The following is a 16428-nucleotide window of genomic DNA, read 5'->3' as shown; positions in this document are numbered from 1 at the left end:
CCAAATCGATTTCCACTGACCACGGTGACCAGGGAACAAGGTGTTAGATAGCCTGGATTTAGAAAGCCAGGATTTCTAAAATGAAATGTCAAAGCATCCTCATGTGGAAGCATTTCTATACATCTGCAAACACGTGGGAAACAAATCCAACAATTCTTCCTATTTGTTGGGGAAACCTGAGAAAAACTACTCAGGCTGTTACAGTACAAAGTACACGGACGTCAACTGGACTTTCCAAGAGCTTGTTCCACAGGCTTTCCATTGATCTGTTTGCTTTCAAAACATAAATTTCCCCACGTCGAACGGCACTAAATGCTATTTAGTAGCTAATTAACTTTCTGCGCTGAAAACCTCCTGTAATTGCACTTCTTTCACCTTTTTGAGCCCGTGTCCCCCGGGGAGCCCGAGCTGTCCTACGGCATTTGTTCTGCTCATTTCTATCTCCCAGGCACAAGTTCCTCCCTGACACCGGGCTGCCAATCACGGCGCCAGAGGTCACTGGAGACCAAATTAGGAGCACTCTGCCTCCGACAAACTTGCTTGGCTTAGCTCGCTGCAAAGGGAAAATAAACAGTTACGAAAAATAATTGTGTCCTTTCAAGCAGGGCACCGGCAAGCAGATCCAAGCGCTCGTCCAAGTCAGCGCATTGTTGTTAGTCACTCCTCGCATTCCTGTTATTAAGAGCAGCCCAGGAACAGGCTGTTTACATCCACAAGCGCTGGAACCCTCCCTCCCCTCGCAGCCAGCAGAGGGTCCCTGGCCAGAGCGTGCTCGGGGACTCCTCAGGCACCTCTGACCTTGGGCTGAGCCAGCAAGTTCAGCGGCAGGGACGGCGCTGGGAATTCACAGCAGCTCTGCCAGCGCCAGCCTGACAAACAAACGCTGCACCACGGCGAGGGACTCGGGAAACCCGATTGTGCAGCTCTGCCTTCTGACGGGCGTAATTGGTTTGTCCTTGAGAAATAAAGATCAAACCGATTTGTTCTGCTTTACGGGGCCGCTGCAATCCGTGCTCCCAGCGCCCTAACAGAGCTTCCCAGCACCTGGCACAGGTAGAACACGGATCTCCATCGCAGACACTGGTGACAGCAGCAGCCAGGGCACCCACCATCCTGCCCCATGCCCCAGAGGGGTGAAAGCCTCCCCACACTGGGGCTTTGTTGCTCCTCATTCATCCCTCCAAGCCCTGGAGGCTGGAGGGGAAGCTGAGTGATTCCAGCCAGCAAGGGGGCATTAGGAAAACAGCCCCACGGCCTCCAAAGGGTCCCCCCAGTGCTGGAGTTAAAGCAAAAGGAAAACAAAACAAACCCAGAGTCCTTGAGTTCATTATTTTGAATGTAAATGGAAAAGGCAAAAAAACAAGCAGAAGTTTGTAGTGGAGTAATGGGTGTTTTAACCTCTTTTCCCCAAAGCCTGGAATGTGACACACAGCTAGGACACAGACAATCTGCCTTCACAGCTGACACTTCCACACAGGTGTAGCTGCTCAGGTAAACCCAAGTGAGGTTTTTCTGGTTTTCTCTGTGACTTCTTGTTGCAGGGACAGAGAAGGCACAGAATGAGTGGTTTGATGCTTAGGAATAAAACACACACGGCTCCGAGCAGCCAAACACAACAAATCACCCAGAGCGAGCGGACACTGCTCAAGGATGCAAATGTTACCTTCACTTTAAAGGAGGAAAATGTTCCAGAAGCTCAGTGGTGGATTTTTACAATCCGTACGGAGAAGGGGCACCTCATGCCTGGGCTTAGACTCATTAATAAATCAATCGAAATGCAACACTTTAAAAAAAGAAATTCCTTAGATGGAAAAAGTGATTTCTCAGCAAAGCCCGAAAAAGAATGTTTGCTTTTCAGCCCATTCCAGTCTGGAGAAGGAGACCTTTCTTCCCCATGTTTATTTTATTTTTAAAATCAATGGATTATTTTGCTTTTTTTCCCCTTTCAGTTCAATCCATGCAAAAATAAAATTCTCCTCTAATTATGCTAATTATAATCAAGCCTTCAAACCGCCGCTCCCTTGAAAGACCTGCCGATTACCTTTGTTCTTATATTCCTGGCTCTGAGCGGCGAACGGGGAATTTCAGGGGGACATTTTAGTGGCAAAGTTAACCAACTGCCCGGACCCTGCTGCTGCCCCAGCGTGAGCTGAGCCGGCACCACCCAGGGAGGATTTCACTGTTTCCACAAGACAATGCGGATTTCCCAAGGGAAGGGCTTGCTTCAAGTAGCAGAAAAGGGAGAGGAAAGAGGAGCGCTGCCTAAAAGCATGTTCCAGAGTTATTGTAAATGCCTAATGCCGGGATAATTGCGAGGCCCGAGCCAAGGAGACAGAGGCCGTGCAGATTTATTTGCATATACTGTGGCGCTTTGGAGGGGACATGCTCTTTATTTTGATTCACTTAACGCAATTCTTCCCTCACAAAGCTGTGGATACCTGCCAGTGCCATTTATCTCTGCTCTCCATTCAGATTTCTGGGCGTTGCGATTGTATAAATAAATAACAGAAGAAATGCAAGAATATCCAGGGAAAAGGTGAAAGCAGCCCTGGGGAGAAGGACCGGGGGGTGCTGGTCATTCCCTGGCCATGTGTGCTGGAACCAGAACCCTCCTGAGCCTGGGCTGAGCCCAGCGTGGGCAGCAGGACAGGGATTGTCCCCTGTGCCCCTCAGGTGAGACCCCACCTGCAGAGCTGGAGCTGCTGCAGAGCCCAGGGGAGGCTCCAGGATGGTGCCAGGGATGGAGCAGCTCTGCTGGGAGGAGAGGCTGGCACAGCTGGCATGGCTCACCTGGGCAGGAGCTTTGGGGTGAGCTCAGTGTGGCCTCAGAGAGGCTGGCACAGCTGGCACTGCTCACCTGCACAGGAGAAGCTTTGGGGTGAGCTCAGTGTGACCTTGCAGGGCCTGAAGGGGCTGACAAGAAATGTGGAAAGTCAGTTTCCAAGGAACGGAGTGCCAGGACAGAGGGGATTGGTTTCAAACTGAGAGTAGATTTAGATCTAGATATGAGGAATGAATCCTTCCCTGGCAGGGTGGGCAGGCCCTGGCACAGGGTGCCCAGAGCAGCTGTGGCTGCCCCTGGATCCCTGGCAGTGCCCAAGGCCTGTCTGGACAGGGCTGGGAGCACCTGGGACAGTGGGAGTGTCCCTGCCATGGCAGGGTAGCACTGGATGGCACTGGATGGGGTTTTAATGTCCCTTTTTACCTAAACCTTGGCACGGCTCCGGGCTCTCCCGCCTGGGCCGCGCTGAGGGCAGTGGGGGGGGCAGCACCGGGGGTCCCGGGGGCACCGCTGGGCACAGCGCGCCCCCTGGCGGCCCCGCCGCGCCACCGACCGACCGGCCCCGGGCCCGGATCGGGACACGGCCACGGGCACCGTCACGGTCAGGGACAACGGCCACGGGACAACGGCTACGAGACAACGGCTATGGTCACTGTCACGGGCCACGGCCATGGGCCACGGGCCACAGTCACGGTCACTATCACGGCCACGGTCACTGTCACGGGCACAGTCAAGGGCACAGTCAGGGGCCATGGGCCACAGGCACCATCACGGGCCAGGGTCACAATCACAGGCATGGACACGGGCATCGACCACATCCACAGTCACAGGCACCGGCGGTGGGCACGGGTCATGGCCACGGTTATGGTCACAGCCACGGCCACGGTCATCAACCACGTTCACGGGCACAGGCATCAACTATGGCCACGGTCACAGGCACAGGCCGTGGTCATGGCCACGGGCACTGGGTCACGGTCACAGCCACAGCCATGGTCACAGGCACACACCATGGCAGTGACCCACGGTCACGAAAAGGCCACGGCAGCCACAATCCACAGCTCCACAAAAAGCCCCACGGGCCTGCCCACGGGGTTCAGGCCTTCCCCAGCATCCTGAGCAGACCTGAACCATGCCCGGTGCCCCAGAGCCCCGGGGGCAGAGGGGACCCTCCGTGTCCCCTCCTGGCTCCTGCTGCCTGCCCTGGGGTCTCCCTCCTGGGGACCACCCCTGTCATTCCCTCCATGACATCCCAAATAAAGAGCCTCACGGACCCCTCAGCTGCAATTCCCGATCCCAAGTTAGCTGTCACTGTTTTCTTCCAATGAAATCTGGCAGCAACCCAACAGAGGGAAGAAACAAACCTGCTATAATTAATGTTCTTGCTGTTCAAATATTTATATAAAGCAAGATAGAGCCGTATGCCTCTGCAATCTCTTGGATCTGTCCAACCTTCTCAGCTTTGCAGCCGGGAATAATTTTAATTGATTGTACAGTACTGCTGATGGCTCAGGCCAGCTCCCCTTCCCAGTGCCCAGCTCCACACAGACCTCTGCCTTAGGAAAGCTTACACTGACCCCAAAACACAAACAGGAGAGATCAAGGACTATTCTGATGGAAGAAGGATTTGTGGATGTTTTTTCCCAGGCATGGCTTTGGGTACAAATGGAATTAGGAGCTTTGCTGTCTTACATCATAAGTGGCACCAGTTCAGGCAAGTCCTGGGGAATTGAAGCCTGGACCAGGTACCCACCTCGCTCCTCCCCAGGGCTGAATTAATTCAAAACTGAGATGCTGCAAGAAGTTGCAGGAGATTTTAAAGTCTGTGACCAATTCCCCTGGTTCCAATATAATCACTTCTGTTACAACAGCGATGAATTCCCAATCTCTTGATGACTCCAGAGCTCCTGCCAGTTGACTCTAATTTCAGCTCATTTCCCTTATAATTTTGCCTCCTGTTTTTGCTGCAGAGGTCGGAACGGCTCTCAGCCCTTCAGGTGAGCTGCCAAAACAAGATGATGCAATGGCTGCGCTGCTCCCACCGGCTCCTGGAGCAGCTCATTTACTGATGAGCTCCTGGGAAGCGGCTTAACAACAGGATGTGCAACACATCCGTAAAAATTGCATCAGCTGCGACGCCAGAGGAGTTTTTCCCTGTGCTTGAGCTTCATCTGGGCTGTCTGTGATCGATCTGCCACACGAATTCATGTCTGCTGAAGAACATGAGAACTCACCATCACCCAGCTCCATTATGCCAGTGTTTCGTTATTTTTATTACTGCCTGCTAAAACGATCGATGTCCATGAAAGACGCTTCCTTCCTGCATTGATTCCACCTTGACCACGTCGCTTCTGCCCGTCCTGTGCAGCCTGAGCTGTGGGAGCACTGCTGGCCTCTGTCCCAGCACCTGTGGGGCTGCTCGTGGAGCCCCAGCCTCGGGCCAGATGTTGCCCCAAGCTCCACTCATACAATTCCAACACTGAGGCTCCTCAGTCCAAATTGTGACTGTACTGGCCAACATCCCAAGGTGAAGGGAGTGAAGGAACCAATGCCAGTGTGTGCATCTCCTCTTCAGCACTGCTTGTGAGGTATCAGTAATGGCAGTTGAGGAGTGAAAAGCCTCCTGAGCACCCATGAAAGCTCCTGCTATCCAGGGATCACTCTGGCACAGCACAAACCCCAAACCAAACCCCACTCACAGAGCACTAAGTGCTTCCAGAACCGACTGTATAGATCTGATGTCATGGTCAGTTCAATAACTCCAGCAGCATCAGTGGATGGACATTACAGAAGTGTCAGATGCTGTTTGGTTGCCTGGATGTAACAAAAGCCTTTTAGTTTCAATTTACTGCTGGGGAAAATGGAAGCAGAGGAATTTCCCAAGGCAGCAGCGAGCCAGAGCTGGGCACAGAGAGCAGCTGCCCTGAACTGTGTCCTTCAGGCCACAAGGCAAACATTTCCTGACAGCCAACAAACAGCGGGGACAGGGGAGGGAAGGGACGGAATGGAAAGATTTTATCTCCAGAATCCCTCCTTTTGCACAGAAACTCACGCCCTGACAAAGCTGCCATCAGTGCAGGCATTCCCCACACCAGCTGCCTCCTGCAGGAACCACGTGCAGGGAGCACTGAGGGTTAAGAAGGACACAAACCCCAGGACAGAAAGGCCACCTTTCCTTGAGGGATGAGGGCACCCTGCAGGAGGTGCCAGGCTGGTCTGAAGAGAGAAGCAGGAGTGTGCATGCTGCTGCTGGGACACTCCCACTGCTCCCAGCCCAGGAATTGTGTAAATGGGAGGAGGATGCATCAATCGCTGCGTGGTACCCCTGGCAGCCTGTCAAACTGAGAGGCAAAGAGGGGGAAAAAACAATGGACACGTTTTTATTTCCTTATGTTCCACCAGGCGAGTTGGTGACTTGCAACTGCCTCACTCGTTGTGCAATCCTGGGCTCCCCAGCCCACCTCCCTCCCTCCTCCTGCACACCCTGCAGAGTTTGTGGCTCCCTCATGCCCAGGTGGCCAGGCCACCTCCCTGGGGACACTCCAAGAGGCAGATGAGACTCGTGACTCCTGGTCACACATGAATTCTGTCAAGCAGCTCGCTGAGTTCCTACTCTCATCTGATCCAAGCGTACTGTGCATCCCAACTCTTCCACAGTGACCCCTTCCTCCATTTCTGAGGATATCCAACCACACAGGAAGCTGGGCTGAAATGCAACACATTCCTCCAGCTTCTGCAACAAGCACAGGGAAGAGCAGAGCTGTCTTTGCAGCAGCTCCCAGAGCAGAGGGAAACAACCAGAAACAGAAACTCCTGGCAGAGAGGAGGTGGTGACTGGGAGGTGGGGAGGGAAGAGAGCTCAAACAATCTGCCAGCAGCACAAACTTTGTTCCCACTCCAATTCTGGCTCAGAGGGGAAGCAGCCAGCAGAAAAACCCAAACCAAAACAAACCCTTAAGAAACAAGGAAGCTGTTCCCATGTTTGTAGTGACTTCTGAAACAGCATCTCCTGTCCCCCAAAATGCTGAGATGAAAGCAGGAAATATGAGATGCTTTTTGACCAGACTTTTGCCAAGGATTCTATGCAAAATCTCCCACTCAGCAGCTTGTAAGATCCTTCAGATTCCATGGAAGGCGGCTCAATGGGGAAGAACAAACTGGCACCGAAAATGCACACACTGGACAAAACCCTTTCAAGTCAAAAGTCCCAAACAACAAAAGCTCTGTTTTATTAATCTGCTGCCAATTGTGAGTGTCACGTGCACTGTGTGAGGCTTCAGACTGGCAGCACAGGGGTTAAAAAGGAAGGGAAAAAGCAGAAGCAAGCAGGCTGTGTGTGCAGAGCCGGCTCTGCCTGGCTGGAGCTGTCTGGGCTCCAGCAGCAGTGAGGAAGAGCCGGCAGAGGGCAGGGAAATGCCGCAGGAATTCACAGACAAGGCTCAGAAGATGCAATAAACCGTATTTCCTTCCTTTCCTGACACTATTTGCAGCTCAGAGCAGAAGTGTTGCAGCACAGTTAAACCACAGCACTCCTGACTCACTGGACGCTGCCTGGGACCCTCCTGCACCAGCTCCTTGTGGGAGAATCCAAGCCCACAGCATTCCTGGGACAGCATGGGAGCAGTCCAAGCCCACAGCATTCCTGGGACAGCACGCCAGGACTGGGGTTTCCCCAGCATGAGCTCAGCCTCCTGCTTTTCAGCAGCCAGGATGTTATTCCAAGTGTGTCCATCACTCTTCCCACTTCCCACCACTACAGCGGGTAACACCACATTCCTGTGCTTCACAATCCCTCCACGAGGACAGGAGATGATGCCAGGCTGTGCACATCTCACTCCTGCTCATTGGGGTTTCTCTCACCCACTGATCTGGCAAAGGCTGGACTTTATTACTGGGATGGGATGGGATGGGATGGGATGGGATGGGACAGCCACCGCTCACCCCACTGCACAGGTGCTGCACAGCTCAAGCCCAGCAAACCCTGGGTACATCCTGAATGCAAAGCTGACACAAAGTCTGACATCACCTCACAGAAGGGTTTTAACATATCCAGAGAGAATTGAATGCATTAGAATACTTCCTCACAAGCCTCGTTCTTACTGGCATTCTCTGGGCTTGAGATCAGCCCACAAAATAGAGGCAGAACCTCCTCAACTGTCAGTGCAGGCTGTGCATTGCTGACATGCACAAAGGAGAACTCGTTTCTCCTCATTTCAGGTGTAGTTTCAAAGTTGAGTTGTAGCCTAAAAATCATCCCCATGGTGCTTCAGGAATGCAGCACATCCATCCTCTCTGAGATGGGAACGAGTAACACAGCAACAGGGCAGGGCCCAGAGAGTCAGAACCACCGGGTATGGAAACAGGGAGTTATATGGGTGCCTTCCTGCTCCTTATTCCCTTGCCAAGGTGCCCTCACCCCCCTGTGGAGTTTACTGCAGGTGACACTGGGAAGCACTGACTGAAATACCCAGGTTAGACATGCAAGAATGAATGTTTATCTGTCTGAAGTGGGACCACGTTCTGAACTGCAGCAAAACAAGCTCGCACACGCAGGTTTCGTGTCAACACAGGGCCTGGAGGGGTGCCCACGGCTCAGGAAGTCAGCAGGGCCCTTTGATGTGGCTCTGCACGAGAAGCAACAAGCTCAGATCCTCAGCAGAGCCAATTAGGCCAACAAAGGACCCGTTTAATTTAGCAGGGCTGCTTCCAGGGTTCAAGACAGTTCACCTGAAAGGACGTACACAGCCCTGATGTTTGGGGCCAGGGTTCACTAAGCAGAAGCAGAACTGGCTGACAGTTTCCTGTAAACTCCATAGGAGTCTGAAGCAAGACAGGGCATTGAGCTCAATGCCACTGCGAAGTTTCTCAACCCCCTTCAGCACCTCCCAGCAGCCAGAGGAAGGATGCACTCACCTGCTCTCACTGTCCATGAACACGGAGCTGCTGCTTTTCCCCAGGGCTTCACTGATGGGAGAGAGGCAGAAGGGGGAAGAGAAGGCATCAGAATCAGAGTCAAAAGTGCTGTCCCTGCTCACATCGTCAGCAGACAGCTCCAGGGAGCCCTCGTCCTCCCTGCAGTCCAGGCCCTCCTCCGTGCCCTCGGACCTGCAGGGCTCCTCCTGGGAGCTGACGGTGGACGGGGTGCCCGAGTCGCTGCGGGGCGGCTGCGGGGCCGGCCGGGCGCTCTGTGCCAGCTTCTCCCCCTCCGAGGAGGGCACCCCGTCCCTGGGGGGCTGGGACACCGGCAGCCCCTCCGAGTCCCCGCCGGGGCTGGGCGCCCCCCGGTGCTGCGGGGGGGACGCGGTGGCCAGGCCCGGGCCGTGGCGGCCGCGCTTGCGGGGCGCCTTGCGCACCGGGGAGCCCTCGGGGGTGACGTAGCGCAGCGCCTCCTCGTCCTGCCGCTGGATGCGCGAGTTGGGCACCCAGGCCAGCATCAGCGTGGCGCCCAGCAGCTCGTCCTTCTCCATGTACAAGCACAGGTAGCCTGAGAGAGAGCACAGGAGCGGCGGTTGGCATATGGAGTCGTTGTAAGGGAACCGCATTGCCCTGAAGTTTCCCCTTCCCCATCTCTCTCCATCCCTGGAAATGTTCAAGGCCAGGCTGGGTGAGGCTCTGAGCAGCCTGGTTTGGTGAAAGGTGCCCATGGCATGAAGGCTCCTCAGGATCCTCCCTTTTCAGGAGATCCCGCCTAACCCAAACCATTCCGTCATTCCTGCTGCTTCACTGCCACTCCACATGGCAAAACAAACCCTTTAATTTACCAGGACAGAACTCTGTCAGAGGAATTGTGGAGTGCTCAGCATTATTCAGTATTTGCCAATAATTTCAAGTCTGCATGTAGCTTTTGAACAGCCTGAATTCCCTCTGGCCTAACTGAACACAGAAATGACATGCAAATACTTGGACTTCCTGGACAGATTTACTAATCAAGAGTAAATAATAAAATATGTTCCCACATGAAAAAGTTTTACTGTTTCTTAGTTAAACAATTTCAAGTGCCAGCAGAACATTGATTTCTCAAGAATATTTACCTCAGTGTAGCTGAAGGGCTACAGTATTTATGGGAAGCCAATGGAAAAAGAAGACACCCACACCAAAAGGAAAGCAAGGGCCAGTGCTCAGAGAATAATTCATTTTGTGAAGCTAAGCCAAGAGCCACAGGTCTTTGATGAGAACATGAAAGAGCACAGGAACAGATGAGAATAAAAGGACAGAGCGGGATTTATCCTCATTTACTCCAGTGCATGCAGCCACAATCAGGCTTTTTGGATTTTCCCTTCACCAGCAATGACAGCTACAAGAGGATACTCGGATTTCCTGAACAATTCAGGGATGTGAACCAGCAACAGAAGTTACTGTCCTCACATGACAACTTCTGACTGCTCAAAAGGACTTACTAAACCAGTAAATCCACGCTGGACCAGAGGAGAAAGGAGCAATATCACTAATCTTCCTACTAAAAGAGCTGATGGATCAGCTTGTGGATGGCTTTCCTGAGCCTTCCGCAAAACTGCCTTGCCCTGTCCCTCACTGGCACCTGTTCATTTCTTAGAGCCCAGGGTGCAGAGAAAAAGAGAGAAAGGGCAGGGTTTTGCCATCACCTGGGTGGTGCTCCCCGATGCCCTGCAGCAGCTCGGGGGGGTGCACACACACATTGTTCTTGGAGTAGATGATGTCCCCATCGAGCAGGGAGCAGGAGCCGCCGGCAGTCAGCGTCAGGAGGTCGGACGCTCTCGAGGAGGCTCGACGGAGGAGTCGCCCCAGAGACATCGCCAGGGAAATGTTTCCATCATCTGTCAGCTCTAGCCAGGAGCCAGATTCAGAGGATCTGCCAGGAAGGAGCAAAAAACAGGGTGAGAACCAAAATAACGACAGCTCAGCACGTGCCACCCACTGGCTGAGGACGAGTCTGCCATCAATGCACACCTCGGGCAAGAGCCCAGCGATGCTGAGGGTCTGTGACATCACCTTCATGCCCCAGAGGTGCTCAGGGACAGGATCCCAGGACATTTGTCTCTGCCATGAAGGCAGCAAAAGCCACATGTTCACAGTTACTGTGGGAGGAGGAGAACAGCAATGCTGCTCACTGAAATCCCACTGAGGGAACAGCTCAGCCCGTGGATGTGCCTGATGTGTCACTGACCTGGGGATGTCACACAGCCACAGCTGATCCCAGAGGCTCCTTCAGCACAGAAATGGCTGAGCCCACAGCACTGAGCATGGGGCAGCTGCTCCAGCCACAGCATCTCCAAAAACAACATCAATCAAACCCAGTCCATCCCTTGCTTGCCATTTCTGTGTGCTTGAGGTTTTCGGGGCTGGGATTTTTTTCTGTGAGGTTGTTTTTGGGTTTGGTTTGGGTTCTTTTGAGCCTTGCCAGAGATGAGGCTCAAAAGCCCTGTGTTCACCAGGGGGGCAGAGCCTGGACACAGAGCGTGGCACACCAACTCAGAGCAAACATTTCACCCATCCAGAGTTACACAGAACTGGAGCACAATCCCCAGAGGGTGGCACACCAACTCAGGGCAAACATTTCACCCATCCAGAGTTACACAGAACTGTGGAGCACAATCCCCAGCTCACCCCAAATAATCTCTGTGCTCAGGTGAGATGTGCTGCCTGCTGGGGCAGATGATGAGCAGCTCTGCAGAGGACCCAGAGGGGTCACCCAAGCTATAAAGCATTCAGCAGATGGACCAGGACGTGTTGGAAGAGCAGGAGAGTCTCACACAAAGCAGCTGCAGGCTCTCTGCAGCCATCCCCAGCTGGGAAGCACCAGAACCCGGGCAGTTTCTGTTCTGCCAAAGCCACAGGAGAAGAGGAAACTCCCACTTTTGTTCCTCTGGGTTTACATGGCCCAGCTGGCTGTGCCCAGGCCGGTGTGACCCAGCAGAGCCAGGCACAGCCACGCTCCCAGGCCTGGGGAGCTCAGCCTGGGGTGCTCCTGGGGACCAGCCCCACGCTGGGATGCAGGGCATGAGAGAGGAAAATCGAGCACAAAATAAAGCCCTGCCCTGGGGCACCTTTTTGAGGAAATACTTAAGGGCCTAAGCAAGCACTGTCTGATATTGAACAGCTCTGATTTCCTTAATCTGGTTTTGATGGCAAACGCAGCCAGCCCAGGAGGGCAGAAGGCAGAAATGGCAGAGGGGCATCTCCCAAAGGGCAGAGGGAGGGCTGCAGGGAAGGGAAATAGCTGTCCTGCCTCTGACAGATTGGGACATGCAGGAGACTGCAAATGAGGCTGCCAAGCTGTTGACAGAGCCTTCATTAAAGACAAACTATTGGTTTAACTGCAATGGCCACATCTGTCAGCTCAAATCACAGCAGAGGCAGCTCCTGCCTTTCAGCCTTTGCTGGGATTTCATGGAGCAGCCTCAGCCCAGCTCTGCACCAGCAAGTGCTCAGGATGAGAGAATCCCTGTGCCAGTCCTGCACACTGCTGTCTCCCTCTAGCACCAGACACAAGTATCCTCATGTCCCAGCCCCAAAACCAAACCCCAGCCAAGCCCTCAGCTCATTCTTGTCCACATTGCCAAAACCCACAGTTTCAGGCTCGGGGTTACACCTGGCAGAAAGTCATCTGCCTCAACCACATTTAAGGAGCAAAAATCACCTTTCCCTTCATTGCACCCTGCAAGAACAGACAGTAAATTCTGGTGCAACTTCTCCTTCCCCACAGTGAGTTACAACATGCTGTTCCCAAACAGGGCCAGGGGAGGCAGGGGCAGGGCTGTGGAGCCACCTGGGCAGGGTCACCTGTCAGCACAGCATGGCTGCAGCAGCACAGACCTTCATCCCCGTCAGCACTTCCTCAGAGCCCCAGAAACCAGGGGATGCACAGGAGGAAGGAGGCACAGCTGGCTGCTGGCCAGGGAGTGCTCCTCAGGACACACAGGGACAGGGCTGGGGAGGCACCTGAGGAACAAGAGGGCGTGTGATGTCCTGCTGCAGCTCTCTGGGTGCTCCCAGGGAGGCTGGCGAGGGTCAGCACGTCCCTGCCAACTTAACGAGCCCTCAGCAGGCACAGAGAGAACAAAGAGACAGGTAAAGATCAAAAGCTGCTCCCTGCAAAGCCAGAGGAATTTAAAGGGAAGTCCTGCTCTGATCCTGCAGAACACCTGTTGCTCAGCACTGCCTGCATGTGCAGGTGGAAGGTGCTGCAGGTACACACATGGCTGGGAAGGGGAAACCAAAAAAACCACAAAAGGTTTGGAATAGTGTCCTGCCAGCTCAGAAATTGAATCTGCTGGACTTGCCTTGCAGAAGAGCTGCACACCAGAAATCAGAGACCACTGCAGTGCTGCAGACAGTAGCCAGACACTCTGGGATATATAAATATCACCAGGAAACTCAATCCTTGCACTGTTCTCACAGGCAAGGGAAGTCTCTGTAGCTTTGGCTGAGGGATTAATGAAAAACAGATGCAAGTCACAGGACAGTTTCAGGGAGGGTGACAAGAGTTATCTGGGCCAGGGAGAGAGATTGCCAAGGGAAGATAAAAGTGAGGGAAATGTATTAAAAGTCCTCACACATGGGAACTGTCACTGCCACAGAAAGGAAGAGCTGTTGATGAAGGACAGGAGAAGCTGTAGGGCAGCTGAACTGTGGCAAGGAATACCCAGTGTTGTCATTCTAGTAGCTGGGACAATGGTGCACCAGAACAGGGAACCCCAAGGGGCCATTTACAACGCTGGGGTTTCAAAGGCCACAGAAATAAATACCCAGTCAGTCCCAGTGGGGACCAGATGGTGGGCTGGACCTCTGAAGGTCATCTAATCTACTGGTACAGACCCAAAAGTGCCTGAAACTCAGTTTGGGAAAGTGCTTCCCTTCCTAAAACACAGGAGTTCATACAGCACAAAGCAGCACATCCCAGAGACCAATCTGCAGGGTTTGCTGCATTCTCAGCCCTTCTCCACGTGGGACAACATCTGCACACACAATCCGTGGGGCCTGGGTCGTGGGGAGAGGCAGGAACTGCTGCTGCCTCTGGGAAAGCAGCAGGAACCATCCCACACCTCAGGCAGCAGCAAATCAGCACCATTCAAAAACCCCATTTTTCATATTAATTTCATATTTATCTGCTGATCTGAGGGGATTCTTCTCAGTGTGGCAGAGCCAGCTCAGCTCTCCAAAGCTGAAGCACTGCGTTAGCTGATAAGCTCTTGCTGAGTGCCAATATTTATTAAGCACACACACATTTTCTTCTCCCACACATCAAGCCTTGCCACTAAAAATCTTCTCTGCAGCTCCTGTGCCTGTTCACACAGCCCTGGCTGCTCTCCCAGCCGGTGCCAGCACTCCTCAGCTTGCTGAGTGAGAAATGCTGGGGAGCCAATTCCTGCAATCACCCTGGAGCCTCTTCCCCTGAGCCCGTCCAGCTCCAGCCAGCAGCATCCAGCCTGGCACCGCTGCTGCTCCCCAGGATGCCCTTCCCTGCCCAGAGCCATCCCCAGGATCCTGTCTGCCTTGGCACAGTGCTCCTCAACCCCTGCCTCTTTCCCCTCTTGGGAACAGCAAGTGCCAGCTTTGGAAGTCTCAAGCACAGAGCCTGGAGAATGGAGCCTGGAGAATGGAGCCTGGAGAATTGAGCCTAAAGTCAGGACCCAGCTCCTCCAGCCCCGGGTGGATTTGCTGTGCCACCCTCAGCTGGTCACTCACTTCACCTCTGCTGCTCTGCAGGCACATAGAGCCCTTGTACCACCTTCCCTTTGTGTTACAAACATTGGGAATAAAAGGAGAAAAGCTTCCCAAACTCCTCCCTGCGCTGGAGCCAGTGAAGAGGATCCAGCCAAATCAAGGCAAAGCATTTACCATGGGGAGCCACTCTGAAGTCATCCCATCTCATGGGGAGAGTTATGTAGGTCACCGAGCAGTGTTTCACTGCTGCCCTGCTGGAGCTGCAGCAGCTCACAGAGTGAGAGCAGAGGGAAGGGAACAGCCAAAATCTCCACAATTCCAAATGCAGTCGCTACAGGGGGACTGGCTTCACTCACATCTCAGCTGAGCAGTAAAAACGGGGCAGCAGCCTGAATCCTGCAGGGCAGTGACTCCGGGGATGAAAAGGGAAAGGCAATGCTGTGTCAGGGCTGGCTGCTCCCAGCCACACCTGCCCAGGCATCAGAAAGCAAACAGAAAGCAAACAAAGGGCAAACAAAACTCACCCATCCCCAGCACCACACTGACCAACAGCACACTGTCACTGAGGCACTGTGTGTGCCACATGTCCCTCTGTCCCTGATTCACCAGCCTTTCGTGTCACTTGTCTGCACTGCTCGGGCACAGGAAAGGCTTTTATGGCTTTTTATTTCCCACATCCTGTTGCTGTGTCCCGGTAACACCCTCAGGACTCGATGCTCAGAAAGCAGCAGCTCAAACCCCCGGAGGGAGTGTGGATCCCAATCCCAGCTCGGTGGGTGAGCTGCCTGCTCTGCTCTCAGTGTGACAGACACCAGACCAGCACCAGCCCTGCCACTCGGACACTCAGAACTTTCCCTTTTCTTCCTATTCCGAGCAGCGGCTGAGAACAAAGCACCTCTGCAAGGCGAGTCTGAGACCCGAGTTATTGTACAGCAGCACAGAGAGCAGGGCAGCACCACACAGCCCCTGCCTGCTCCTCAAACCACTGCCCGCGACCCTCCATCCACCTTCCCGCGGCTAACAGGGCTCAGGCAGGTGTTGGGCTCACCTGGGAGAAGACCAGGTCCCCAAAAGGAAGGAAAACATCGAAACACCCCAAACTGCACGGAGCCGCACCGAAAGAACAGAAGAGAAAGTTTAAGAACTATTTCCATTTCCACCAGCGCCCCCGGCGGCATCCCGACCCCCGGATAGCAACCCTGACCCCCGGACAGCATCCCGACCCCTGAACAGCATCCCGACCCCTGGACAGGATCCTGAGCCCCGGAGAGGATTCCGACCCGGGACAGCATCCCGACCCCCGGATAGGATCCCGACCCCTGAACAGCATCCCAACCCCCGGACGGCATCCCGACCTCCAAGCAGCATCCCGATCCCCGGATAACATCCCGACCCCCGGACGGCGTCTCGATCCCCGGACAGCATCCCGACCCCCGGATAGGATCCCGACCCCCGGTGGCATCCTAACCCCAAGCAAGCTCCCGTTGTCCCGGAGCTCCCGCCGCCCTCCGCGGACAAAGAGCGGGATCTAGCACGGAGCTGCCCGGTACCGGCAGGATCCCGGTGCCGGGCCCGGGGGTCCCGGGGCAGCGCTACAGGATTCCCCGGCCCCCCAACCCCGCCGCCCCCAGCCCGGCCCGGCCCGGCCCCGCCGTACCGGCACAGACGAGCCCGGCGGAGCTCCCGGCGCTGCCCAGCCCGGGGCGGGCTCGGAGCCGCCGCCGCCGCCGCTCCCGGCCCTGCGCGGAGCCGCTGCCGCCGCCCGCCCGCTCCGTCCGGCCCGCGGGGCTGTGCCCGCCCGGCGGCCCCACCCGTCCGGCCGGCCCGGCGCTGCTCGGCCCGAGGAGGGCACGGGGGACCCGCCCGGTGCCGGTACCGGGGCCCGCGGGCGGAACCGGGGCCGGCGGGGGACGGAGCGTGGCCCGAGCCCCCCCGCGCGCCGGGATGGTGCGGCCCGAGCCCCCCGCCCCCCCCGCGGCCGCGGTGGTGCGGCCCGTGCGGTCACG

The 16428-nt window shown here is 54.9% G+C and overlaps 1 protein-coding gene across 4 annotated transcripts in view; it reads right to left on the bottom strand.

The window, feature by feature from the left end:
- Positions 1-16328, bottom strand: part of TBC1D16 (TBC1 domain family member 16) — a 30949-nt gene extending 14621 nt beyond the window's left edge. For 2 of the 4 annotated variants that reach the window (XM_064728922.1, XM_064728923.1), the window contains exons 1-4: positions 16080-16328; positions 15471-15522; positions 10381-10607; positions 8693-9263 (exon numbers count right to left, since the gene is read on the bottom strand). In XM_064728922.1, the coding sequence (XP_064584992.1) occupies positions 8693-9263; positions 10381-10607; positions 15471-15508 (836 nt within the window). In that variant the 5' untranslated portion in view covers positions 15509-15522; positions 16080-16328. The remainder of the gene's footprint in view (positions 1-8692; positions 9264-10380; positions 10608-15470; positions 15523-16079) is intronic. The other 2 variants (XM_064728925.1, XM_064728924.1) reach the window with 2 other exon arrangements.
- Between the last annotated feature and the right edge of the window lie 100 nt (positions 16329-16428).

The sequence above is a fragment of the Zonotrichia leucophrys genome, chromosome 18, assembly GCF_028769735.1.
Source record: "Zonotrichia leucophrys gambelii isolate GWCS_2022_RI chromosome 18, RI_Zleu_2.0, whole genome shotgun sequence".
Lineage (NCBI taxonomy): Eukaryota > Metazoa > Chordata > Aves > Passeriformes > Passerellidae > Zonotrichia > Zonotrichia leucophrys.
This window is presented reverse-complemented; position numbering and strand designations above follow the sequence as displayed.